The 27,708-nt window shown below is 42.1% G+C and overlaps 2 protein-coding genes, 5 non-coding genes and 1 pseudogene across 7 annotated transcripts; 2 read left to right on the top strand and 6 right to left on the bottom strand.

Moving 5' to 3' along the window:
- The window catches only part of LOC111982628 (coiled-coil-helix-coiled-coil-helix domain-containing protein 2-like), an 11,434-nt pseudogene extending 6,455 nt beyond the window's left edge, over nt 1-4,979 (top strand).
- Nucleotides 4,980-5,203: 224 nt separating this feature from the next.
- On the top strand, nt 5,204-17,974 carry phkg1a (phosphorylase kinase, gamma 1a (muscle)). Its single transcript, XM_024014169.2, has 10 exons — nt 5,204-5,525; nt 8,177-8,319; nt 11,543-11,721; nt 12,318-12,372; nt 12,616-12,681; nt 12,952-13,115; nt 13,839-13,929; nt 14,953-15,106; nt 15,570-15,695; nt 17,451-17,974. Exons 2-10 carry the CDS (start codon nt 8,237-8,239, stop codon nt 17,715-17,717), a joined length of 1,185 nt encoding a protein of 394 aa, XP_023869937.1. The 5' UTR covers nt 5,204-5,525; nt 8,177-8,236; the 3' UTR covers nt 17,718-17,974.
- A 904-nt stretch (nt 17,975-18,878) lies between these two features.
- LOC111982582 (T-complex protein 1 subunit zeta) lies at nt 18,879-27,601 on the bottom strand. Its single transcript, XM_024014168.2, has 14 exons — nt 27,381-27,601; nt 26,783-26,846; nt 26,395-26,529; nt 25,992-26,165; nt 22,599-22,702; nt 22,324-22,434; nt 21,756-21,915; nt 21,327-21,409; nt 20,948-21,044; nt 20,513-20,660; nt 19,810-19,943; nt 19,541-19,643; nt 19,352-19,424; nt 18,879-19,246 (listed from the first exon to the last, which is right to left on the bottom strand). Exons 1-14 carry the CDS (start codon nt 27,515-27,517, stop codon nt 19,174-19,176), a joined length of 1,596 nt encoding a protein of 531 aa, XP_023869936.1. The 5' UTR covers nt 27,518-27,601; the 3' UTR covers nt 18,879-19,173.
- Nucleotides 20,215-20,351, bottom strand: LOC111949987 (small nucleolar RNA SNORA15). Its single transcript, XR_002875434.1, has one exon. It is a non-coding gene; the product is annotated as a small nucleolar RNA SNORA15 (small nucleolar RNA).
- Nucleotides 21,115-21,252, bottom strand: LOC111949986 (small nucleolar RNA SNORA15). The gene has a single exon (XR_002875433.1). It is a non-coding gene; the product is annotated as a small nucleolar RNA SNORA15 (small nucleolar RNA).
- On the bottom strand, nt 21,489-21,627 carry LOC111949989 (small nucleolar RNA SNORA22). Its single transcript, XR_002875436.1, has one exon. It is a non-coding gene; the product is annotated as a small nucleolar RNA SNORA22 (small nucleolar RNA).
- Nucleotides 22,131-22,265, bottom strand: LOC111949988 (small nucleolar RNA SNORA15). The gene has a single exon (XR_002875435.1). It is a non-coding gene; the product is annotated as a small nucleolar RNA SNORA15 (small nucleolar RNA).
- On the bottom strand, nt 26,614-26,757 carry LOC111949990 (small nucleolar RNA SNORA22). The gene has a single exon (XR_002875437.1). It is a non-coding gene; the product is annotated as a small nucleolar RNA SNORA22 (small nucleolar RNA).
- Nucleotides 27,602-27,708: the final 107 nt, after the last annotated feature.

The raw sequence follows: 27,708 nt of genomic DNA, 5'->3' as shown, positions 1-27,708 counted from the left end.
AGAATGGAAATAGTTATTTGATGCATGGCCTACTATTTCTAACTGGGAAAATAAATTCCTAGTCTTTGTGAGTAAAATATTTTTTTCCAAAATTGATTTAGGTACATTTTTGTGAAGAGTTATGAGGGTTGTGATATGGGTAATTTAATCGTAAAAATCATTTAAGGGATCAATACATTTCTATATTGCTTCCCCAGTATCTGCATGAACCATCAGGCCAAGTTGTTTTGGTTTTGACCCTACTTGACAGAAGGAAGAATCGGACACGCTGCATTCAAATTCAGGTCTTAGTTATTCCATTGTACAATTTATGATATAACACAATGGATGGCTAATTTGTCATTCATCATACTGCTTTGATATTATTTATAACATGTTACGCTTTGTTTTGATTGAATGTTTTGCATGCCAACTGAGGTTCCATGTGCTGTGCCTAGGAATGAAGACAAGAGTAAAGAGTAAAGAACACAAACTGGAAGTGCAGTCTGTTGAAAATGTATGCTATAGCCTATCCACACTGAAGAGGCTCTGAAATGTACATCAACCAGGGATAAAGAGAAAGTTAACACTGTGAAATGTTTCATACTTAATTGAAGTTAAGTGTCGACATGTTGGAAAAGATTAAAGGTCTACAATTTCTTTTTAATTTGTCAATATTACATTTTTATTCATTGATTTACTGGCCACCATTACTGTGGTTACATGTTCAGTATATGTATTGACCAGCAAACCCACTGCAGCCTACCTCACCAGCTCACTCCATCCCTGCTTTGGACAATTAATRGCATGACTCTCGTACTTTGCCCTTTTCCTTTATAGTTGATATTAACGACAAAAGGAGATATTATCTGTCTCTCTCCTATTGTGTGCCACTGTTAAATACTGTGGAWTTTTTTTTTTTAAACAGGGAAAATAAATACTTAGAACTACCAATTATTGGAGGTAAATATTAAAGAAAATGGTAAACACAACACTGGACTGAACCCCCTAATTGTCAAACTAATATTAATGTGCAACAATATAGAAGATACATGACTAGAGGTTATGCAATATGGGTGTATATCCACTGTATGCTTCTTAGGTGTGTAATTGACATGACCAAGGAGCTATTGCAAATTTGAAACTGAAAAATTACACCATGTGATTTTACAGTACAMAAACAAGAGTGCAATATAGAAGGGTAGTCAGCGGACACTAGGTCAMATGACCAAGGAGCTATTGAAATTGTACATTTAGAAAAATTATTGTAAAACCATGAGATGAAAATGGACAAACTAAAGGGTGTGCAATGTGTGGACATTCTGAACCTTGTTTGAAGTAACCAGGTCACATGACCAAGGAGCTATTGAAATTCTACATTTWGAAAATTCATGTAAAACCATGTGAGATGAAAATGGACAAACTAAAGGGTGTGCAATGTGTGTGTCTATGCCATCGGGTTAGCTACAACCAGTTTTGAAAGTGTTTGGAGTAATGGTTAAAGAGCTATTAAAATGTGAACATTTTCATTTCTCACTATGTTGACGGTCGCTACCTGCTGTTAGTGGACGTAAGGAAAACTACAGGCGAATATCCAACCTGAAACTGTCTTTACCTCGGTTCTATTTCAAAGTTATTATAGTTAGCTAGATAACAAATAACGTTATGTAGCTAGCTAGGTTGCTAGACACCTGCTAATGACGTTAAGTGAAAGGTGAAACTAATAATCAATTAAAGAACTAAATGTACTAAATCTGGTAGGTTAATATTTACACTACCCTAATTATATGTTACTGAATTGGCCAAGAGTAATTTACTGAAATGGATGCTGCTAATGGACCTAATTCAAGTTCTTCAGTGAGCATGATTGATTTGACACTTGATTGCTCATCTCTCTTTCTCTCAAACCAGGATATCCCCACCGCCTCCTCCCATGGCCAGGGCTGCACCCCCACCATCCTACGCTCCAGCGCGTGCCCCTCCGTCCGCCATGTCTGCCCCAGCCGCCGCTGCTCCCCGGCAGCCAGGCATGTTTGCGCAGATGGCCACCACAGCCGCTGGGGTAGCCGTTGGCTCAGCCGCAGGGCACATGATCGGCCACGCAATGACTGGAGGGATGGGTGGAGGCGGGGGAAGCCAGGAGGCTGCCAAGCCTGATGTCACCTACCAGGTAGGTGATCACTGCTTAATCACAGTGAGTGACTGGGCCACGATAATATAATCAATATCGTGGCTTTGTGTCATGTAGCCTAGTTAGTAATGGTAGTGATGAGAGTATGAGTGAGAGAGAGGATAAACCATGGAGGATTATACCCTGTGCCAGTCCTTAAAGAATGGGCATCTAAACAGTTGAGAATAAAATCAACACTAACCTCAAATGCTTTATTATGTTTCTCAGGAGCAGTACCAGCAGCCACCCATGTACCAGCCAGCACAGTATCAGCAGCAGCCCCAGTCCATGWTCCAGCAGGAGCCTGCTCCACAGTAGGGAACCTGCTCCTACGAGTTCAAGCAGTTTATTGAGTGTGCTCAGACCCAGAGTGACCTGAAACTCTGTGAAGGCTTCAGCGAGGTGCTCAAGCAGTGCAAGTTAGCCAATGGTGAGTTTAAGTGTGTGTATGTGTGTTAATACAATCTTACCTGTTAATGGAAATATTTGTGTAAAAGAGGGTGCTTTGTGTCCCTGAAAATGTTAAATAGTGAATTTGTATCATTACCTATATGCATTCATTAGATGTTATCAGTTGACTTGTTGCCTATCCCTTGCCTTCCCTGGTGTCACCTTTTGGAATAGGATTAAGATGAGGTTTTATGGCAGCTTGTGTTCTTCAGTCTGGTTCCTGGATGGTGTTCTGTAGGTGTCTGGCATTCATTCAATTAAGTCTGACTCTTGAGTCAACTGAGCAGATTTGTTGAAAGCCCCACAAAATGTGTAGCTAGGCCCACTTTAAAGTGGAACTGACCGTTTTAGCAACATGTGATCTTATWAAAAATTGTTCATATACATTTGATTTTTTTGACAAGYGAGCACTTAGGTCATTTTCACACATTCATAGAATGTTAGGGAATGACAKAGTAAGGCATTTGTGTGAAAGTGGYTGTACGTTTTGCCAATTATTAGACATTGCACTAAATAAAACCTAATTTAAAAAAATATATTGGACTGGACTCTACACAGACTGGTGTGTCATAGCCAATCAGAGCTACAATAGGCCTATATACAAATAAGCCATTTGCCACACTGGACTGTGTTTACAGGCAGTAGCAACAGTGTGACTTTAGATCATTAGAAAGCATTCGCCAAAAGCTACTAAATACACCTGAATGGATTTCTGCAAATATGTAAATACCACAGGAGTCCTCTTACATTTGGGAACTTTACAGCCCTATTGATCAAACAACCATGAAAAGGTAGGCTCGCTCTCCCTCAGTTGCCTATGCACATCAACAACAACAAGATCAACAACTGTTAGTCAGAGCGAGATGAGGGAACAGTAGATAAACCCTCAAACTTTATCAGCTTGTAGTTAGCTGTCAAAAATTGCAATGATAAACGATGGGGAATAGTAGCCTCCTCGCCCTTCTGCAGCTTGCCTGCCAATGCATGATTGTCCCAACCCACGTTTTGACAACTGAATGGGAACTTGCCCATTTGATCGATGCCAAATACATTTGATTGACAACTAAGAGATATAGTAACTGTAGATTACAGTCGTTCCAAGTTTAGCATAGCTAGCAAGTGATTCACGTCATGCTAGCTAACCAAATRAGACCTGCATTTCTAGCTGTAGCCACAGAAAAATGAAATGTGGGGTAGAAAGTTGTCCACTTGTCCAATGACATCCTCCTAGCAGCTAGCCAGATAACGTTAGGCTCCGTGTTTTTAGATTGGTAAATAAATAGCTGCATAAATAGATAAGCTAGCCAATTAGCCACGTTATGACTGATTTGTGAACATTGCACTTGCTAGYTTCATTCTATTAACATTCCTAGCCTTAGTTACATTTGTCAGTTTTTGTCCAAAATATTGAGTTTTAAAACTGAAACCGTGCATCCCTAATGGCTGGAGGAAGCAAACAATGTACCCTGATARCAGTATTTGTTGGACTAACAAGAAATGTATTGGTGAATTATATTAACCATGAATTGAACTGCATCCATCTATTCTGCCAACAATGCTTTCTCTATGTCATGGAATTGAGTTAAATATAACCTATTTTTCAAACTTAAACTGGAAATGTTATATTTTACTGCTATGATTGTTTGTTTCATATCTGCAAAGTAATTAAAACGGCTGCCAGTTCCACTTTAATGTATATCCTCATATGTTCATAATAGTTACGGGGTCACACTCAATATTCTTGGTCCCCAAGATATTTAACTACAAATGTATGCAATACACGGAGTGGCCATAGGATGATATAGCACTATGGGACATTAAATCATGAAATATGTAGGAGCTCATGCCAGGTGCTCACACTTTTGATTTCACTGTAAGGACTGCCCTCCCATTTCCAGTGAGGGCGTCGCTGGCTAAATTTTTTTCCCCTAATGTTGTGCTGGGGGCTGGTCTAGTGGTAGTGCTGCTACCACACATGCCCCCTGGAGTCCCTCTCATCTGTCTCTCCATCTCAATGACTTCACTAAATCGATCAAGTAAAAACTACAAAAAATGTTCCCTAATGTAATGTTTTTTTATTTTCCTCCACAGGGATGTCCTGAGAGGGAGACGAACAACCCCATCAACGCTGAACACACATACACACAATAATACTAAACAAGTCATTTGTTTTGACAGTTGATCAAATAACTTAATCATATGAACAATAAAAGCATTTCTCMGGTTGATGCTGTGAAGCTTGTAATAAGTTATGTATATGTTTAGATTTTTTGGGTTTGTTGCAAGTTTTAATTTTTCCCTTGGTCCACCCATTTCCATCATATCTGGATTAGGGTTGTACAGTCACAATTTGCTTGTAACAAGCATAGGATCTAATAAAGCTGATGTGAATCACATTAAATAATCTTGGTATCTCTTGTTCTCATCCCTGATGGCTCTTTTGCACACAGTGATAATGTGATTAAGTATTACATACATTGGATCATCCTTGTGGAACACTAGACTAGAGCAAGAAAAACATGCAGTTATTTGTATGCAGTTTTATTTTATTTTATTGAAGTACTACTACAGTACATTTATGTGCCACCTGTTGTGCCCATTCAATTATCTGAGACGGTGTTGCATGCAAACTATTAGCGGGGATGTCCTGATTAGAATGTAAACCGAGGTGTTATTTCATGAATAGGAAGAAGATATGTGTACATGCGTAAAGGCCTGTGCTCTTCAACTAGCACGGATTTATTTTTGGCATCTGACATTAGCATTCGCCCTTTTCCTAATCTAGCACAGTCCACCATGAAGATTTACCAACTGTGTTGATATCGTTAGTGAGCCAGTTGCTCGTTTGTTCCTTATTTTTATGAAGTGTTTGAATTATGATGGATTTAACTGCATTGTAAGGACTAAACACGCATTGATTGATACGGTGAGTGTTGATCGTGGGAATTTCGTGTTTGTTCAACTTGACAAGACCGCGATTTAAAAGGTCAAATAGTGATGAGTGAAATGCACGACAGCAGTTGATGGCTGATTTTATAAGATTTGTTTCCAAAATGGCTTGCGATTCAATCGGTTAATTTGTAACAATGCTGGAAATTGTGTAACAGGCTTATGATGCTCGACCCACTCAGAACAGAACAATACTGTATCTTGTGTATTCCACAAAATTCAATGCTCGCATGCATTATGATGGTAGATTAATTATATATGGGCATGGTTACATTTATTATTAGTCCATAAAATATTTCTGGAATACTTTTAACAAAAATGTAATCATTATATAATGTTGCGTTCATTCACGTGCCAGTCGTAACTAGGAAACTCAAATGTCCGACTTTATACACGCGGCACGTGTATAACTACAACCAGTTAGTAAGTCGCACATTTCCGAGTTTCCTAGTTMCGATTAGTACCTGAACGCAGCATAATGCGTAGGCTAAATCAATATTGTTTAAAAAAATATATATTTTCATGGGTTTATGAATAACCTAGTGTAATGAGAAATAGCCTAGCTATATCTATTATATTCTGTCACACGTTCTTTCCCTCTGATCATGGCCACCTACGGAGGGGGCTGGGGGCGGAGCTTCTAAATGTCATTATATAGCTCGTATTTAAACCAGTTCAACATGGCATCTGCAGCTCTATCCTGGGTCTACCTGTTCTGTTTACACATACATACAGTTGAAGTCGGACGTTTACATACGCCTTAGCCAAATGCATTTAAACTCAGTTTCTCACAATTCCTGACATTTAATCCCAGTAAAATGAACCTGTTTTAGGTCAGTTAGGATCACCACTTTAATTTAAGAATGTGAAATGTCAGAATAATGGTCGAGTGATTTATTTCAGCTTTTATTTCTTTAATCACATTCCCAGTGGGTCAGAAGTTTACATACACTCAATTAGTATTTTGTAGCATTGCCTTTAAATTGTTTAACTTGGGTCAAACGTTTCAGGTAGCCTTCCACAAGCTTCCCACAATAAATTGGGTGAATTTTGGCCCATTCCTCCTGACAGAGCTGGTGTAACTGAGTCAGGTTTGTAGGCCTCCTTGCTYGCACACGCTTTTTCAGKTCTGCCCACAARTKKTCTATRGGATTGAGGTCAGGGCTTTGTGATGGCCACTCCAATACCTTGACTTTGTTGTCCTTAAGCCATTTTGCCACACCTTTGGAAGTATGCTTGGGGTCATTGTCCATTTGGAAGACCCATTTGCGACCAAGCTTTAACTTCCTGACTGATGTCTTGAGATGGTACTGCAATATATCCACATMATTKTYCTACCTCATGATGCCATCTATTTTGTGAAGTACACCAGTCCCTCCTGCAGCAAAGCACCCCCACAACATGATGCTGCCACCCCCGTGCTTCACGGTTGGGATGGTGTTCTTCGGCTTGCAAACTTCCCCCTATTTCCTCCAAACATAACGATGGTCATTATGGCCAAACAGTTCTATTTTTGTTTCATCAGGCCAGAGGACATTTCTYCAAAAAATACAATCTTTGTCCCCATGTGCAGTTGCAAACCGTAGTCTGGATTTTTTATGGCGGTTTTGGAGCAGTGGCTTACTTGCTGAGCGGCCTTTCAGGTTATGTCGATATAGGACTCGTTTTACTGTGGATATAGATACTTTTGTACCTGTTTCCTCCAGCATCTTCACAAGGTCCTTTACTGTTGTTCTGGGATTGATTTGCACTTTTCGCACCAAAGTACGTTCATCTCTAGGAGATAGAACGCGTCTCCTTCCTGAGTGGTATGACGGCTGAGGGGTCCCCATGGTGTTTATACTTGCGTACTATTGTTTGTACAGATGAACGTGGTACCTTCAGGCATTTGGAAATTGCTCCCAAGGATGAACCAGACTTGTGGTCTACAATTTTTTTTCTGAGGTCTTGGCTGATTTCTCATGGTTTTCCCATGATGTCAAGCAACGAGGCACTAAGTTTGAAGGTAGGCCTTGAAATAMATCCACAGGTACACCTCCAATTGACTCAAATGATGTCAGTTAGCCTATCAGAAGCTTCTAAAGCCATGACATCAATTTATGGAATTGTCCAAGCTGTTTAAAGGCACAGTCAACTTAGTGTATGTAAACTTCTGACCCACTGGAATTGTGATACAGTGAATTTTAAGTGAAATAATCTGTCTGTAAACAATTGTTGGAGAAATTACTTGTGTCATGCACAAAGTAGATGTCCTAAYCGACTTGSMAAAACTATAGTTTGTTAACAAGACATTTGTGGAGTGGTTGAAAAACAAGTTTTAATGACTCCAACCTCAGTGTATGTAAACTTCCGACTTCAACTGTACATACATACACAACCATTGTCAAACAATTGGGCTACTGTCACCAAAAACCTACATCAATTGTCTCCTATGTGCTTGCCTATATTGCTGTTAGTTTAGAATGGAATTATTTTAGGGGGAATTACATTTTTACTTTAAATTTCATACATTTCACTGTATAAGTAAAATCAAACTTACTAAACCTTTTGTTAAAAGGGCAATCAACTTCACAAATACAGCTTAGTTTAATGAGAAAGTGAGTTTGCCGTGTGTTTTCTTGTTCCCAGCTTGTTGTCAGCAGCAGCAGTACAATAGTCTAGTTTCCTTGGATAACCAGTCACGCCAACATGACCAAAGAGGACGAGATCCCGGATTGGGTGGGAGCTCAGGAGTTCTATGGCAAATATGACCCCAAGGAGATCCTGGGAAGGTATGGTATCATTTGTATGTAATTTGGGATTGTTTACATGTACATGAGGTAAAAAGAACATGAAGGTATTTTCTATTAATTCACTGCATAGAAATAGCCTGGCCCYAGGTCTGTTTGTGCTGTACACCTGTAACAAACTCGCATTTCAACTCAACAATGTTTGGCAATGCATCACAAGGACCATATGAGTTGGCTATACAGCCCAAAATGATCTGGGACCAGACGAGAACAGAAATAATAAAAAACAGAAACTCTAAACACACATCGACCACCCCTCAGTCTAGACTGCTTATGGAAGGGAGTTGGGGTTCTGGGAACTCACCATTAAACCCTGTCATCAGKGACATCCTTTGTGTCGTATCACTGTGTGTTGTTTGTTAATCAAGAGAGGTATGCCATTACGTAACTAAACTATGCATTGTTGAGCTGGGCGGCATTCATTTGAGCGTGTTTTAGGACAAAGGTTTTGGCACTGAACAGTACTAGTGATTGGTCAGCTAGTAGTCATTATGTCATCCCACTCGGATTCACACGGGGCCACTTGTGTGATAAAGAAATTGCTTTATTTTCAAATCCAATTTTATTTGTCACATGCGCCGAATACAACAGGTGTAGGTAGACCATACCGTGAAATGCTTACTAACAAGCCCTTAACCAATAATACAGTTTAAAAAATAGTTAAGAAAATATTTACTAAATAAACTAAAGTAAAAAATCTAATCAAATAAAAAGTAACACAATAAAATAACAATACAGAGGCTATATACAGGGGGTACCAGTACCGAGTCAATGTGCGGGGGTACAGGTTAGTCAAGGTCATTTGTTCATGTAGATAGGGGTAAAGTTACTATGCATAGATGATAAATAGCGAGTTGCAGCTGTGTAAAATCAAATGGGGGTGACAATGTAAATAGTCCAGGTGGCCATTTGATTAATTGTTCAACAGTCTTATAGCTTGGGGGTAGAAGCTGTTAAGGAGCCTTTTGGACCTAGACTTGGCGCTCCGGTATCGCTTGCCGTGCAGTAGCAGAGAGAACAGTCTATGACTTGGGTGACTGGAGTCTGTGACATTTTTTGGGGCCTTCCTCTGACACCGCCTGGTATTGAGATCCTGGATGGCAGGATGCTTGGCCTCTAGTAATGTACTGGGCCGTACGCACTACCCTCTGTAGCGCCTCACGGTCGGATGCAGAGCAGTTGCCATACCAGGCGGTGATGCAACTGGTCAGGATGCTCTCGATGGTGCAGCTGTMGAACCTTTTGAGGATCTGGGGACCCATGCCAAATCAGTCTCCTGAGGGGTAAAACGTTTTGTCGTGCCCTCTTCACGACTGTCTTGGGGTGTTTTGACCATGATAGTTTGTTGGTGATGTGGAGACCAAAGAACTTGAAACTCTTGACCTGCTCCACTACAGTCTATCGATGTGAATAGAGGCGTGTTCGGCCCCCCTTTTCCTGTAGTCCACAATCATCTCCTTTGTCTTGCTCACGTTGAGGGAGAGGTTGTTGTCCTGGCACCACACTGCCAGGTCTCTGACCTCCTACCTATAGGCTGTTTTATTGTTGTTGGTGATCAGGCTTACCACTGTTGTGTCATCAGCAAACTTAATGATGGTGTTGGAGTCGTGCTTGGCCACGCAGTCGTGGGTGAACAGGGAATACAGGAGGGAACTGAGTATGCACCCCTGAGGGGCCCCMGTGTTGAGGATCAGCGTGGCAGATATGTTGTTGCCTACCCTTACCACCTGGGGGCGGCCCGTCAGGAAGTCCAGGATCCAGTTGCAGAGGGAGGTGCCTTTCAAAGCACTTCATGGCTACTGACGTGAGTGCTACGGGGCGGTAGTCATTTAGGCAGGTTACCTTAATGTTCTTGGGCACAGGCACTATGGTGGTCTGCTTGAAACATGTAGGTATTACAGACTCGTCAGGCAGAGGTTGAAAATGTCAGTGAAGACACTTGCCAGTTGGTCCACGCATGCTCTGAGTACACGTCCTGGTAATCCATCTGACCCTGCGGCYTTGTGAATGTTGACCTGTTTAAAGGTCTTGCTCACATCGGCTACGGAGAGCATGATCACACAGTCGTCTGGAACAGCTGGTGCTCTCATGCATGCTTCAGTGTTGCTTGCCTCGAAGCAAGCATAAAAGGCATTTAGCTCGTCTGGTAGGCTCGCGTCACTGGGCAGCACGCGGCTGGGTTTCCCTTTGTAGTCTGTAATAGTTTGTAAGCCCTGCCACATCTGAYAAGCGTCAGAGCTGAGTGTAGTAGCATTCAATCTTAGTCCAGTATTTACGCTTTGCCTGTTTATTTTAGTTTTTTGCCATTGTTTCTCACAAGTATCACAGAACGTTAACAAAGACAGGACAGATCAAAGACAAGATAATTCATCATCGTTTTTTGTACATAAAAAACACATTTAGTATGTGGGCCACATGAGAATAAAACCCACCACAACCCTGTTGTTGCCAGCATCATACTCCAACTAACAGAGAAGGTGGAGAAGGTTCTCAAAAAGAAAATGGTAAGGATGAACATGTTTTTGAGGCTGCCTTAATATATAAAGCTGTGCTTCAGATATTTCAAATATTTTATCTGATAGGGATAGACAATCAGTCTCAGCCTTGTGAGATTTTAGCTCTAGTATATGTTCTGCATTAGATACACATTGTGTCCTGTATTGGTTTATTTAGAGTTGTATTACATCCTATATAATCTCTCGTGGACAGATGCACGTAACATAAATGGTAGTTGCATCTGTCGACAGACTGTGGAACGCGACGACCAACAAGGAACTTTGTTCTGGTACGCAGAACAGGGGAGGGGACATTTTGCCCATAGATTTGCACGAAACTAGCTACATTTCAATTTAGAGAGTTTGAGATTTCGCTAGTCCCGTTAGTACATTTTCTAACACGTCTCCCTTGTAATTATAGTACATCTATGCTCCCCACAGAATTTAATCTTAAATATTTGACGCAATTCCACAAGATTTTAGTTCTGGGTGTCCGAGATGACATCCTAGAAAGTGATGATCAGAGGGTTGTGGATTCAAATCCCTGGTGGTGCACATTTCCGTTGTTTCTTTGCAATGGAACAAATCTAACAAAATAAGTTCCACTTGAGTATTGAGCTGTACAAATAAAATAATAACTTGAAATGTGTGTGATGTAATTTACTACCTTTAGATATGATGCTGTTTGTTTTTCTGTCCTTGTGCTTCAGGGGGGTGAGTAGCGTGGTGCGACGTTGTATTCATAAACAAACCCAACAGGACTATGCGGTCAAAATCATTGACGTCACTCCTTCTGACAAGATCTCGGCTGCAGAGATCGAGGAGATCAAAGAGGCCACAGTGAAAGAGATTGATATTCTCAAGAAAGTCTATGGAATGGACAACATCAGTAAGCAAAATAACACCACAATGCGTACATTATTGACACTTTAATGGAACTTAATGTGTATAACAACAAAACTACTTGAAAAAACTTGAGGAAGAAACTCACACATCCATCTAGCCTATTCCTGGAGTAGGCTTAATCTGGATTCGGAAAATGGGCCCTATAAAAACATTATTCACTCATCTGGTCTAATATGGAGTGTGGAGYACATTGACGTGGATCTCTGAAGTTATTTTACAATAACTTTGTTCAAAGGTTATGTCTATGCATCCTAGAGGGTTGGACAACTTTAGCATTTGCTCTCCTCTACTGCTTCATAACCATATTGACTGCGCATCACTTGTTTAGCTAGAAAAGGTCAAATTGATAATATAACATCTGTGTAACTCTATGGCTGTGTTTACACAGGCAGCCAAATTCTGTTTTTTCCCCCCACTAATTGRTCTTTTGACCAATCACATCAGATCTTTTCACAGCAGATCTTTTCAGAGCTGATCTGATTGGTCAAAATACCAATTTGTGAAACAAMTATCAGAATTGGGCTATCTGTTCTACTGGTTGTAGACATACATCATAACAGGCCTATTATCTCTCCACAGTCCAGTTGAAGGACTGCTATGAGTCCAAAGCCTTCTTCTTCCTGGTGTTTGACCTGTAAGTATCCAGACAGACTCTGCAGCATACAATCACGTAATCTGTTAATTTCTTAACAAGGAATCTTTTAAATATTTATAAAACATTTAAAAAACAATTTTCAATCAAGATACAAGGAAGAGTGACATTTTTAGTGCACTGATGATTTAGTGCACTGAAAASTGATTATACAGAGTACATTTGACTCTACACTTTCTGGCCCTCAGGATGTATGCATACCAATATAATCTGTCTCTCTCCCAGGATGAAGAGAGGAGAGCTGTTTGACTACCTCACAGAAAAAGTAACTCTGAGTGAGAAGGAGACCAGGTCAGAAACTCTACCTCACACACATTCATTCACTATCTTATTGTCGTACATCTGGGTTCGGTCCCCTCAAATGTATATCTGGACAAGACTGTTTGGGGTTGAGGGGTTCATTAAGACATTTGAGGGACATTGAGAGATTTGCTGTGTGAGTGCTTTAGAATTTGAGTGATTTGAGGCTAGTTAGTTTGGCCCTAATGGGAAGAGTCTTGCATGTTTAGGGAGTGTGAGAGATATAGATCAGAAGGACAACATTTCCCTATTTTCCTGTAGGAAGATCATGCGTGCCCTGCTAGAGGTGGTTAAATTCCTCCACGACCAGAACATCATCCACAGAGACCTCAAGCCTGAGAATATCCTGCTGGATGACAATATGGACATCAAGCTCACTGACTTCGGTTTCTCCCTGCAGATTGAGCCCGGACAGACACTCAACGGTTAGTTAGTAGTTTCTATTAACAGATGTGGGGTCTACGACTGGCAAAGAAAATCTAGTTAATTACTGTCCCACTCAATCTCATTCTGACTGAATTAGCAGTGAAATCATTGTAGAAAGTCGTCAGAATACCCCATGTCCATAATTGCATACCACATAGAATTAAGCATTATAGCGGAAGGTAATGAGCGCTTCATACTGGCTGCTCAGTCAGTGGAAGGAAGTCTCATGTTTTGAACGCTGTGGCGCTAAGTTAGAACACTAGCTGTCAGTGCTATGTAGTGGAACCCTTTCTACGTACCTAAATCCTCGTCCACAACCCACTCCCCTTCTGTCATGTCCCTGTCGTTAGCTCAAGCAAAGGTTAAGATGCAACAGGACACTTGCTGAGCTATTTGCTGTTCCCAAATCATTAGGAGCATGTGTTGACCTTTCAAAAGCCGATGCTGTGACTTCTCAGCATGCACAGAACTTCAGACAAGGAACTGCAGTCAGTTTTTTGTGGTAAAATACAATCCACACTTATACGTTTGTCAACAAATACTATATAGGTTCAGGTTGAATGATAAACATGCAAAGAACAGTCAATTACTGTAGTAGACTATGATGTTTCCTGTATCAGCTTGAGACTTTCATATACATTTATTGTACTCATAATTATGAGAATATTAATTATTACTAATATTCACCTAGCAATGCCCCCTCTATCTGTTTTCTACACCAGAGGTGTGTGGGACCCCTGGCTATCTGGCTCCTGAGATCATTGAGTGCTCCATGGACCCCAACCACAGGGGATACGGGACTGCAGTCGACATGTGAGTACTCCGATTACACACAACTACCCATTCACCTTTCCATCTACCCGCTGGATACCAGATCTTGGTTAAATACTGTACATAAAACTTCTCTGTCCTCCCACTGCTCCAGCACTTAATTTATTTTAATGGAAATATTATCGCTAATCACCATTTAAGTGCAACATTTATTTCTAAAAGAATCCATTTAGTTAAGCTTCTTCCATAGTATTTATTTAGTTTAATATTACTTGGTACCTAGTTTTTACATGGTACCTAACAGCTAACTGCCAAAATAAAGGARACACCAACATAGTGTCTTAATAGGGCGTTGTGCCACCAGAACAGGTTCAATGCACCTTCGCATAGATTCTACAAGTGTCTGGAACTCTATTGGAGGGATGCGACACCATTCTTCCACGAGAAATGCCATAATTTTGTGTTTTTTTGATGGTGGTGTAAAACGTTGTCTCAGGCTCAATTGGGTTGCGATCTGGTGACTGAGACGGCCATGGCATATGGTTACCTCGTTTTCATGCATATCAAACCATTCAGTGACCACTCGTGCCCTGTGGATGGGGGCATTGTCATCCTATGGAGGCATAGCCATGGTATTTATTAATTATTTTACCTTTATTTAACTAGGCAAGTCAGTTAAGAACAAATTCTTATTTTCAATGATGGCCTAGGAACAAGGCCTAACTGCCTTGTTCATGGGCAGAACGACAGATTTTTACTTTGTCAGCTCGGGGATTCGATCTTGCAACCTTTCGGTTACTAGTCCAACGCTCTAACCACTAGGCTACCTGCTGCCAAAATAACAGCCTGCCCAGCCTTTTTATACATGACCCTAAGCATGATGGGATGTTAATTGCTTAATTAACTCATAAACCACACCTGTGTGGAAGCAACTTCTGTCAATATACTTTGTATTCCTCATTTACTCATGTTTCCACTATTTTGGCAGTTACCTGTATATTATATGGTGAAATAAAGTCCTAGAAAAAGTATTACTATAATCCTGATGATTTATTGTGATTCCAGATGGAGTTCAGGGGTGATCTTGTACACCTTGCTGGCTGGATCCCCTCCCTTCTGGCACAGAAAACAGATGATGATGCTTCGTATGATCCTAGCTGGGAACTACGACTTATCTTCTCCTGAATGGGACGACCGGTCCGACACTATCAAAGACCTAGTGGGTTTGGAATGATTAACACTGTAGCTTCAAAACATGGTTAAAACTATACTTCTGATCTCAAGGATAGTCAGATGCATCCATAGCTCTGTCAATGAATCCACTTCATTGGTCCATTTGCACGGATACTGTTTATTTTTTGCTGTCACAGTACCCAATCTGACACACATCACAGGCTGGGAGCAGTGCACCTGGGGCACAAGGGGTAGTGCCTTGCTCAATGGCAGAACGGCGATAGGTTGTATACGGGATATTGAAGGCTCACTCCCTGCAGATTTCCTCGCTGGCAGCTCGGGGGTTCCACCCCTCTAACCTCGAGGCYACCTCCTCCTCCCCCTAATTTGAGAGTGCCTACATTTSTCCAGTCGCATCCTTCAGCTGTTTGTCAGAATGGCCACTTTTTTTGAGGGGGGAATCCTTGATTGCCCCTTAAATGTTGCCTCATGTCTCTCCCTGTTTYCAGATCTCCAGGATGTTGATGGTAAACCCAGATCAGCGTTATACAGCCCAAGACTGCCTGAACCACCCCTTCTTCCAGCAGTATGTGGTGGCTGAAGTACGACACTTCACCCCCAAGAGGAGGTTCAAGGTAAGAGCAGCAACACTATACAAAGATTCCCATGTGATGTGGAATCAACACCACAGTTGGGGTTTATGTTTGAGTTCAGAAATCCTCATGGAAAATTMGTTTTCTAAAATGTCAATATCGGAACTGACTGGGATCGATGGCAATATGACACCGTAATAGCAGTCATAGGTAAAATAAATCCTAACATGCAGTCTGATGTACAGTTGTGGCCAAAAGTTTTGAGAATGACACAAAAATTAATYTTCACAAAGTCTGCTGCCTCAGTTTCTATGATGGCAATTTGCATATACTCCAGAATGTTATGAGGAGTGATCAGATGAATTGCAAAGTCCCTCTTTGCCATGCAAATGAACTGAATCCCCCAAAAACATTTCCACTGCATTTCAGTCCTGCCACAAAAGGACCAGCTGACATCATGTCAGTGATTATCTCGTTAACACAGGTGTGAGTGTTGACGAGGACAAGGCTGGAGATCACTCTGTCATGCTGATTGAGTTCGAATAACAGACTGGAAGCTTCAAAAGGAGGGTGGTGCTTGGAATCATTGTTCTTCCTCTGTCAAACATGGTTACCTGCAAGGAAACATGTGCCGTCAWMATTGCTTTGCACAAAAAGGGCTTCACAGGCAAGGATATTGCTGCCAGTAAGATTGTACCTAAATCAACCATTTATCAGATCATCAAGAACTTCAAGGAGAGCGGTTCAATTGTTGTGAAGAAGGCTTCAGGGCGCCCAAGAAAGTCCAGCAAGCGCCAGGACCGTCTCCTAAAGTTGATTCAGCTGCGGGATTGGGGAACCACCAGTACAGGCAGCAGGCAGGTGTGAGTGCATCTGCACACACAGTGAGGCGAAGACTTTGAGGATGGCCTGGTGTCAAGAAGGGCAGCAAAGAAGCCACTTCTCTCCAGGAAAAACATCAGGGACAGACTGATATTCTGCAAAGGGTACAGGGATTGGACTGCTGAGGACTGGGGTAAAGTCATTTTCTCTGATGAATCCCCTTTCCGATTGTTTGGGGCATCTGGAAAAAAGAAGATAAGGTGAGCGCTACCATTAGTCCTGTGTCATGCCAACAGTAAAGCATCCTGAGACCATTCAYGTGTGGGGTTGCTTCTCAGCCAAGGGAGTGGGCTCACTCACAATTTTGCCTAAGAACACAGCCATGAATAAAGAATGGTACCAACACATCCTCCGAGAGCAACTTTTCCCAACCATCCAGGAACAGTTTGGTGACGAACAATGCCTTTTCCAGAATGATGGAGCACCTYGCCATAAGGCAAAAGTGATAACTAAGTGGCTCGGGGAACAAAATATCGATATTTTGGGTCCATGGTCAGGAAACTCCCCAGACCTTAATCCCATTGAGAACTTGTGGTCAATCCTCAAGAGGCGGGTGGACAAACAAAAACCCACCAATTCTGACAAACGCCAAGCATTGATTATGCAAGAATGGGCTGCCATCAGTCAGGATGTGGCCCAGAAGTTAATTGACAGCATGCTAGGTCGGATTGCAGAGGTCTTGAAAAAGAAGGATCAACACTGCAAATATTGACTTTGCATCCACTTCATGTAATTGTCAATAAAAGCCTTTGACACTTATGAAATTCTTGTAATTATACTTCAGTATTCCATAGTAACATCTGACAAATATCTGAAGACACTGAGGCAGCAGACTTAGAAAATTCATATTTGTCATTCTCAAAACATTTAGCCAAGACTGTACATAGAACCAACACATTCTCACCATGTCACCAGGTCGTCTGCATGACAGTGCTGGCCGTGATGCGCATCTACTGTAATTACCGCCGCGCCAAGCCGATCACCAAGGAGGTGATCAAGAGTGACCCGTACGCCATCAAGCCCATCCGCAAGCTAATTGACGCCTGTGCCTTCAAGATCTATGGCCACTGGGTCAAGAAGGGCCAGACCCAGAACAGAGCYGCCCTGTTCGAGAACACTCCCAAGGCCATCTTGCTGTCCATGGCTGCAGAGCCCGAGGACTCCTCCATGCACTCCTGGTAATGATGCTGTTTCTCAGTCCAGGTCCTAAGAGGGAGGTGGGACTCTACATAAGCTTGCCATCTGTCTCAATTCTCTATCCTTTTAAAATCCAAAGGTTTTAAATGTGTGGTGTACGGCTACACACATCTGGAGAAAGGACAGAATTGGGCTGGTATGTCATTAGCCTCGGCTCAGGATTTGACTCCATCTGTCTAAAATTGGGCTGATTAAAGCATTGGTGTGACGCAATAATAAAAAAAACTTTGGGTTGGACACTTTATAGATATAGCTTGTTCTTTGTATCAGAAAGGAGGGTTGGTGAAAATCCATGCTAATGGATTGCAGCTATTTGTCACTTGACTGGTATGTCTTTTAAACCAGTGGTTCTCAAACCTCTCCTCAGGGACCTCCAGCCGTTCCATGTATTTGATCTATTCCACACCTGATTCAACTCATCACTAATCAGGCCTTTGAATAGGTGAGCTCGTTTAGCGATACAAAATTGTGATACGTCTGGGGGGTCCCAGAGGCTTAAGAATCACTGTTTTAAATTATGGATTGATTTTAAAAGACTTAGGAAATATCCTAGAACCATACCCTCCAACACCTGCACTGAGGAATATTCATCTGTATTTAGKACATAATGGAACAAATAGCTAGACGACATCCACAGTGAAATGTTATCACTTTTCWATGGCTTATACAGTATTGCAGGTCTCAGAAAATTCAGAGATGGAAATAGTGCACACATCCAGGCTCTCTATTCTTTTCCAACATGAGTATGGTGTCCAGTCTAGTATATAGATGTATTCTGAAATGTTGCTCCCTACTGAATTATTCCTAGATAGTGTTAAAGGTAATTTCAACCATATGAGCCTCAAATTACATATGCATAGAGTTATGTAAAAGACAATTGCTCTGCATGCAAAGCTTCTTRGTGCTAGTGAATCTCCCCTTCGATCAGTATGTGCAATGAACCCGGCATGTACATTTTTATTTTGACATAGTGTGGGTTATACTGTACTTGGTCATGTACTGTAAACTGTTTAAGGGAGCATGAGAAGACTTTAATTGTATGCTAACATTGATTAATTGTATTTATTAAATCTCAACCTGATTGATGTATGTGATTGGTGCAAAATGTATAACTTATGATTGATTATAATGAGCTGCAAACGCAAAGCCAAGCAACAGGTTTATTACATACTAAGAGTGAGGTTTATACATTCTTGGTATGATCCATAACAAAAAAACTWAACAAAAATGAACACGTGGGATGAAAGTGTCCATCCATGTATAATACGACAGAACGGACATGTCAACAAGCAGGGGAACAAGAATTCTCCAATCACCACCTAGGATGAGAACCTAATACTGGTCCATTTATTCCCCTAGTTATTCTACGAGGCTGCTCTAATAACTAGTATCTGAAGTGGTAGTCATCCACAAGAGCTCATCTCGGTCATCGGTTCTGACCTTAACCCTTCAGGGATGACATGCCTGCTCTCATGATCTCATCCACCAACAGGATATTGCTGGCTATTACCGTGCTGTGGACAGAAAACAAATCAATAACAGTTTAATACAAAGGGTCATTGAATCTTAAATCTGAAGGGTCATACTGAATTGAGATTAAAAGGGTGTGTTGTTMTTACCATGAGTGAAGGAGTTGTTTCTTAACACTGTAGTTATCCCAAACCCCAGCTTCCGAAGCGACCATTGGTTCACCTAAAGAAAACAAAAATTGGTCAATTTAAAGTGATTTTAATATTTTGGTTTTGACATAGGAAATGAGTATGATGTGAAATAAATCCATATCCTCAGTTTGAGGTTAAATTCCATACCAGAGCTCAGGTCGACTCCAACCAGCTGACCACTCTCTTTGTACTCAGTCTGGAGTTTGACCAGGGTCTCCATAGGATCATAACCAGAGTTCTGGGCTAGTACCTGGAGAGAAAGAAACAGTCAGCAGTACTTAGATCTATTGCTAAGACTTTTCTTAACTAAAAGCTGATTTCATTCATTGTCAGAGTTAAATAGATGTTATATCAATAGAATGCCAAAGCACGGAAGGCATTGACAAAAATAAATAACTTTAAGAGTCATTACATACCTTGGGGATGATGAGGAGGGCATCAGCAAAAGCCTGCACACCCAGCTGAGCCCGGCCCTTCACTGAGGGTTTGTGCTTTATCAGAGCATCATGCACAGCCACCTCGAAGGCCCCAGCACCTGACACCACGCAGCCTGCAAAGTCAACATTGGGATCAGACTCTGAACAACAGCTGACTGGCCGATAAGCAATACTGAAGAGATCAGTSGTTGATATGGGTAGGCACACACTGAAAAACAAAAGGATTTCTAAAAGGTATTATTATACACACAAAATTAAGTGATTTGAGGCAGTGGTGTTTGAAAATGTGAATGGATGCCATCTGACCACAGACTTCTCATCATTCCACAGGGAAGACTTTAGTGGGCTGTTCCTGAAGAGTTTTAGTATGCACTTAAACTAGCTACTTGTATTCACTTCTCCAAGGAGTAGGCGAGGCACAGGTCAGCACTCACCTTTAGTAAAGAAGTAGTGAAAGAACGTTTTTGCATGGTGTCTGATTGCATCTACTACTGACAGAGTAACACAGAATTCATCCATGCCTACAAATCTATTCCAGCATCATTACAGAATCAGTCCCATCTTGATAAAACCAAACTCTCCCCCACTCAATATCAGTGATAGTAGAGCTGGATTCAAATAGTTGCTGAGTTTGATTAATCCTCCCTAGTGTCAGATGAACTTCCATTGCAGCAGTACGTACCGTCCTCGATGGCGTTCTTGACGGCCCTAAGCCCATCYCTGACTGCGTCTTTGATCTGGGTCAGGGTGTGTTTGTTGGGTCCCTTCACAAGCAGGGTCACCGACAGGGGGTTTCCACACTTCTCTATGAATGTGTACTTCTCCTCACCCTGTATTGGGGGAGAAACCACTACATATTTAACTTCATGATAAACCACAATATTACATGTTTGACATAACAATTTTTACCAAATCATAGATTTTCATAGTATTGGAAAGAAGAGGCATGGCAAGCTGATTAGGCCCCTTTTGTATCCTCACTTAGTGGGGTGAATGTGGCCAGTGATTCCACCCACCCACACCAGGAGGAATTCTGTACCAAATGTTTTAGAAACTGGTACAGACCATTTGACGGTTTGTCCTGGTATAAAGGTAAAGACCCAGCACGTTAACTCACCAGGGTGTGTTCATAGACCAGACCAGCCTGGCCCAGGCATTCTGGGGTGAGGTCTTCGAAAGAGTTCATGGCGATACCTCCACAGGCCAGGGTGAGTCTGGGGGGAGACGGGGTAAAATGGTCAGCAAGACACTCAAATATTACATTAGTCTCACACACACACACAACATTGTATTCACTCCTCCACTGAGTAGGTGAGGCACAGGACAGCACTCACATTTAGTAAAGTAGGAGTGAAAATATGCTTTTGCATGGTGTCTGACTGATTTTACTACTGACAAGAGTAACACAGAATTCGTCCATGCACTAGAGTACCTCTCCAAGATGCACTGTTCAAGCTTGTAAACAAAGATTGAGGAAAGCTATATAGTTATTGTACCTTTCCATGTTCCTCCTCTTGGTCCTACGCAGAGCTACAATGCCCTCTTTGGCCAGAGCATCCAGGGAATATGGGTCAATGCCCTGTAATAAGTAATTAAAAAAWATATATATTTAATGAATCCAAATGTAATTCAAATCAGTTTTAATATGCTGCAATACTGAATGTACTGGTCTGCTGAATACATGTGGAGGAGAATGCAGCTCCTCCAATGCAGAGGTTACAGACCACACTTTACTGTAGCACAGAGTAAAATCCAAGGGAGCTACAAAGAAAGCACACAAGGGTGTTCACTGTGCTGTCAGACACTTCTGGTTAATAAGTTAGTATTGCCTGAGTCTTCAAAAAATGTTCTTTGAAAGATTGAAGATAAAACATATTTTGGAAATGTGATCTTCGCCAGTGAATAAATTAACTTCCTAGTCATACCTTCTGGTTGAGGACCACAAAGCCCTTGCTGTTATCAGCACAAACTGCGTTCTTGAGCTCGATGATCTTCTTCACACGCTCCTCGATGAACTTCCTCTCAGCAGCCACCAGTTTCTCCCTCTCGCCAGCACTCTTGTAGAAGAAGCCAGAGTTCACCTCACTGAAAGTAAAGCAGGGGTTTATGTGAACTGACAGTTYAGAAATCCATGCTCTTTTCACAGGACACTATTGGGAAAGTATACCAACATAGGCGGTCACACTACAAGCCCCTTTACTGTAGTAGCTACGTCCTATAATATTGACTTTCCAGTGACCAAAAATCATTCCTGCTTAAAAAGAGCATTGCCACATCTCTGAAATTAACTAAACTGCAGGACTTGTATTCACTTCTCCATGGAGTAGATGAGGCACAGGTCAGCACTCACCCTTAGTAAAGAAGTAGTGAAAGGATGCTTTTGCATGGTGTCTGACTGGATCTACTACTGACCGTAACACAGAATTCATCCATGCCTACACATTTAGTCCACCTAGTAAAAGCCAAAGATAGCTGCGCTAACATTATACTGACGTTTTCTCATATTCCAAAGAGGCATTGCAAGTGAGCACAAAGGCGTCCTCCACCCGCTTCTTCATGTCTGGATGGCGGGCGCCGTGGTCCAATACCAGGCCTCGGATCAGCCTAGGGAGGGGACAGAAAAGGTTACAATGTTGGACACAATTCAAATGTATGCATTGTCAGTGACGGTATATGAGGGAAAGTGATATGTACACTCACTGTCTCTTATACACATCTAGATGTGTATAAGAGACAGGTATATGAGGGAAAGTGATATGTACACTCACTGTGTGTCGCTGTCAGTCTTATGCTTCATCTCCATGATCTCTACCATGAACAGGTCAATAGGCTCATTGGGTCTGTGGATAGCCAGCACAGCATCCACCACAGCCTGAAAAATATCCCCCAAGTAAAGGGAGTGAAGTTAGATGTSCTGATCATACAATCAAATGACAAGTAGAGCATTGCTTGATTAAGCTTGTCTGGTGCATGGAAGAGCCCCACCAAAAAAGTCCCACATCAGCCAARCTCAAGTAAATGCTTTAAGTCAGGGATGGGTAACTCCAGTCCTCGAGGGCCTGATGGGTGTGTTAGCTGGGGCAAAAGTGTGACACCAGATTCCAATAGACCAACTAATCATGATATTCAGTTTAAAATGCAATTGACTTAAAAAATAAATATATAAATTTAAATATAAATAAATATAAATATATATATAAAAAAAAAGAAGATTTGTCCGTTTGCGCTAGGGATGAGGAAAAGTGTGTGACCACTCCGGCCCCGAGGACTACAGTAGCCCATCCCTGTTCTACACGGCCATAAGTATGTGGACACCTGCTCGTCGAACATCTCATTCCAAAATCCTGGGCATTAAAGGTCCCCCCTTTACCAAAACAGCCTCTACTCTTCTAGGAAGGCTTTCCACTAGATGTTGAACCATTGGTGCAGAGACTTGCTTCCATTCTGCCACAAGAGCATTAGTGAGGTTGGGCACTGATGTTGGGCGATTAGGCCTGGCTCGCAGTCAGCGYTCCAATTAATCCCAAAGATGTTAGATGGGGTTGAGGTCAGGGCTATGTTCTTCCACACCAATCTCAACAAACCATTTCTGTATGGACCTCGCTTTGTGCACCGCATTGTCATGCTGAAACAGGAAAGGGACATTCCGAAACTGTGGCGACAGAATCTAGAATGTCATTGTACGCTGTAGCGTTAAGATTTCCATTCACTGGAACTAATGGGCCTAGCCTGTACCATGAAAGCCCCAAAGCATTATTACTCCTCCAAACTTTACAGTTGGCACTATGCATTGTGGCAGGTAGCGTTCTCCTGGCATCCGCCAAACCCCGTTTTGTCTGTCGGACTGCCAGATGGTGAAGCGGGATTCATCACTCCAGAGAACGTGTTTCCATTGCTCCAGAGTCCAATGGCGGCGAGCTTTACACACGCTTGGCATTGTGATCTTAGGCTTGTGTGCGGCTGCTCGGCCATGGAAACCCATTTTATGAAACTCCCGACGAACAGTTATTGTACGGACGTTGCTTCCAGAGGCAGTTTGGAACTTGGTTGAGTGTTGCGACCGAGGACAGACAATGATTTTACACGCTGTGTGCTTCAGCACTCGATGGTCCCATTCTGTGACCTCCCACTTCGCAGCTGAGCAGTTGTTGCTCGTAGACGTTTCCACTTCACTATAACAGCACTTACAGTTGACCAGGGCAGCTCTAGCAGGGCAGAAATTGCATTTATTTTTTATGCAACATGGAAGTGTTGGTCTCATGTTTCATGAGTTGAACTAACGTCCCAGAAATTTTCYATATGCACAAAAAGMTTATTTCTCTCAAATTTTGTTCACATCCCTGTTAGTGACCATTTTTCCTTTGCCAAGAGAATCCATATACCTGACAGTTGTGGCATATCAAGAAGCGGATTACACAGGTGTACCTTGTGCTCGGGACAATAATTCCATTAAAAATGTACCGTTTTGTCACAACAAAATGCTACAGATGTCTGAAGTTGAGGGAGCATGCAATTGGCATGCAGACTGCAGGAATGTCTACCAGAGCTGTTGCCAGATAATTTAAATGTTAATTTCTCTACCATAAGCAACTTCCAACGTTGTTTTAGAGAATTTGGCAGTACATTCAACCGGCCTCAACAGCAGACCACGTGTAACCACGGCAGCCCGAGACATCCACATCCAGCTTTTTGACCTGCGGGATCTTGAGACCAGCCACCCGGACAGCTGATCAAACTGTGGGTTCACACAACCTAAGAATTTCTGCACAAACTGTTAGAAACCGTCTCAGGGAAGCTCATCTGCATGCTCGTTGTCCTCACCAGGGTCTTGACCTGACTGCAGTTCAGTGTCGTAATCGACTTCAGCGGGCAAATGCTCACCATCGATGTCAACTGGCACGTTGGAGAAGTGTGCTCTTCTCAGATAAATCYTGGTTTCAACTGAACCGAGCAGATGGCAGACAGCATGTATGCCGTTGTGTGGGCGAGCGGTTTGCTGATGTCAACGTTGTGAACAGAGTGACCCATGGTGGCGGTAGGGTTGTGGTATGGGCAGGCATAAGCTACGAACAAACCAAATTGGATTTTATGGACAGCAATTTGAATGCAGACACAGCCCCATATACTACCCACCACTGCGACTTGTATGCTCTCGTTGGTTGGCCTCGCTTCATATCCATCGCCAAACCCACTTGCTCCAGGTCATCTATAAGTCGTTGCTAGGTAAAGCCCCGCCAAATCTCAGCTCAATGGTCACCATAGCAGCACACGCTCCAGCAGGTATATTTCACTGGTCACCCCCAAAGCCAATTCCTCCTTCGGCCACCTTTCCTTCCAGTTCTCTGCTGCCAATGACTGGAACAAACKGCAAAAATCACTGAAGCTGGAGACTCATATCTCCCTCACTAGCTTTAAGCACCAGCTGTCAGAGCAGCTCACAGACCACTGCACAGAATCTGTAAATAGCCCATCTAACTACCTCATCCCCATATTGTTATTTATTTTGCTCCTTTGCGCGCCAGTACCGCTACTTGCAAACTCGTCTTCTGCACATCTATCACCCCAGTGTTTAATTTGCCATACCGTAATAATTGCCACTACACCCCTTTTATTGCCTCACCCCCTTATCCTACCTCATTTGCACACACTGTATATAGACTTTCTCTATTGTTTTATTGACTGTACGTTTGTTTATTCCATGTGTAACTCTGTCGCACTGCTTTGCTTTATCTTGGCCAGGTCGCAGTTGTAAATGAGAACTAGTTCTCAACTAGCCTACCTGGTTAAATAGAAAAAATAAAAGAGATCTGTACACAATTCCTGGAAGCTAAAAATGTTCCTGTTCTTCCATGGCCTGCATACTCACCAGACCTGTCACCCATTGAGCATGTTTGGGTTGCTCTGAATCGACATGTACAACAGCGTGTTCCAGTTCATGCCAATATCCAGCAACTTCGCACAGCCATTGAAGAGTAGGACAACATTCCAAAGGCCACAATCAACAGCTTGAGCAACTCTCTGTGAATGAGATGTCGCCCTGCATGAGCCAAATGGTGGTCACACCAGATAGTGACTGGTTTTCTGATCCACGCCCCTACTTTATGTTTTAAAAGGTATCTGAAGAACAGATGCATATCTGTATTCCCGTCACAAACACACACCTCTGTGAGGAGATCAGCCAGCTCAGCATGGACCTTGGTTCTGAGGGAGGTGCGGGCCACGTGGATGAGGGTCTCTCTGTCCATCTCTCTGGTCACCTTCATCTCCTCGAGCACCTTCAGAGCCTTATCCTTGGCTGCCTCAAAACCTTCTGCTATTATCCGTGGGTGGAGACCCTTTTTGGAGGCAAAGACAGAAAAAAAACAGGAATAGGGGGTTAACTAATGGTACTGGGATGCAGATTATGCAACCTGCTTTAGTGGCACCGATTCTACATTTATCAATTAAATAATTTTAAGTCATCACACAACCTTGCTAAAATGAAATGCTTTATCAAAATCCCTTCTTTTATCTAGGAAACTATTTAAATTACATGTTGGGGGCTTCCCCCAAGCCCCATCTCACCTCTGACACGTAGAGGTCAGCTTGTTTCAGGAGCTCTCCAATGATGAGCACATTGGATGTTGTACCATCACCTGTGATGTCATCCTGTGCCGTAGCCACTTTGGCAATCAAGGATGCTGTCGGATGCTGGATTTGCTGATTGAAGACAAAACTTTAGTGTCAAAGCAAGACTATAAGGCAACACATCTCACAATTAGTAAGGTTACAGATGTTAGATGAAGATGTACTGGTCTACTGAATACATGTGGAGGAGAATGCAACTCCTCCAATGCAGAGGTTACAGACCACACTTTACTGTAGCACAGAGTAAAATCCATGGGAGCTAAAAAAAATTAAAAGCACACATGGGCGTTAACTGTACATCAAACTCATGGGATATTTGTCTTACCATTTCGTGCAACAAGACATTACCATCTTTGGTCAGCTTTATGTCACCAGCCCCTGATACAAGCCTGCAWACAAGCACACAAAACATAATTTGTTAGAGGCTCAACAAATGGATATTTAAAACATGACTAGATGCATTGTACACTAATGTCTCTAATCACGAGTATAGCTAGAAAACAATGAGACTAGTTGTATATAAACTGATAGCCAGATTTTCAGTTATAGCAGTCTCCAAATGATTTAGGTATCTGCTGATTATCCAAATGATTTAGGTATCTGCTGATTATCCTTTATAGTTAATAGAAATTGATTGGTCAAATAATCCAGTGCCAATTGTAAAACCACTCCCTGATGATAATTCAGATAGCTAGCTATAATTTAGCTAACCGTAGCTACGTATTTTGGAGGTGCCTAGGAAATCCACTATCTATCAAAAAGCTAACATAGTTTCTTAGAGAAACTACTGCGTACAATGGATCTGACAAAATAAAAATATCTAATACCACAAATGGTCTACTGGCTGCCAGGATACCACGATGTTAGCTAAAGTAGTAGCAGTAGCATGCTAACTGCTAGCGAGCATGGCCAGTTGCACTCACATTTTCATTGTTCCTTTTGGTCCCAAATTACTTTTGAGCACATCCTGAAGACCCCGAGCAGCACTGATATTTACTGCAAGAGCGGCTTGAGCACGTGCTACCTCAGCTTTCGGGTTTAATGCCTTTATAGCAGTCATGGTGTAAACATTTGCTATTCAGTTAATCCACGCTGTAGAATGTACTGTAAAGKCTAACGCTAAATTAAGAAAGGCCGGTTTCTGGAACTCTCTGGGCTTCACGTGCGGAAATTGACAGTGATCACTCCTTACTGTCGTCTTATTGGCCAGATGTTAGGCGGAAATCCAAATTACCCTGTGTGATTGGTGAT

This window comes from Salvelinus sp. IW2-2015, linkage group LG22 (assembly GCF_002910315.2).
Source record: "Salvelinus sp. IW2-2015 linkage group LG22, ASM291031v2, whole genome shotgun sequence".
In the NCBI taxonomy this organism is placed as follows: domain Eukaryota; kingdom Metazoa; phylum Chordata; class Actinopteri; order Salmoniformes; family Salmonidae; genus Salvelinus; species Salvelinus sp. IW2-2015.
This window is presented reverse-complemented; position numbering and strand designations above follow the sequence as displayed.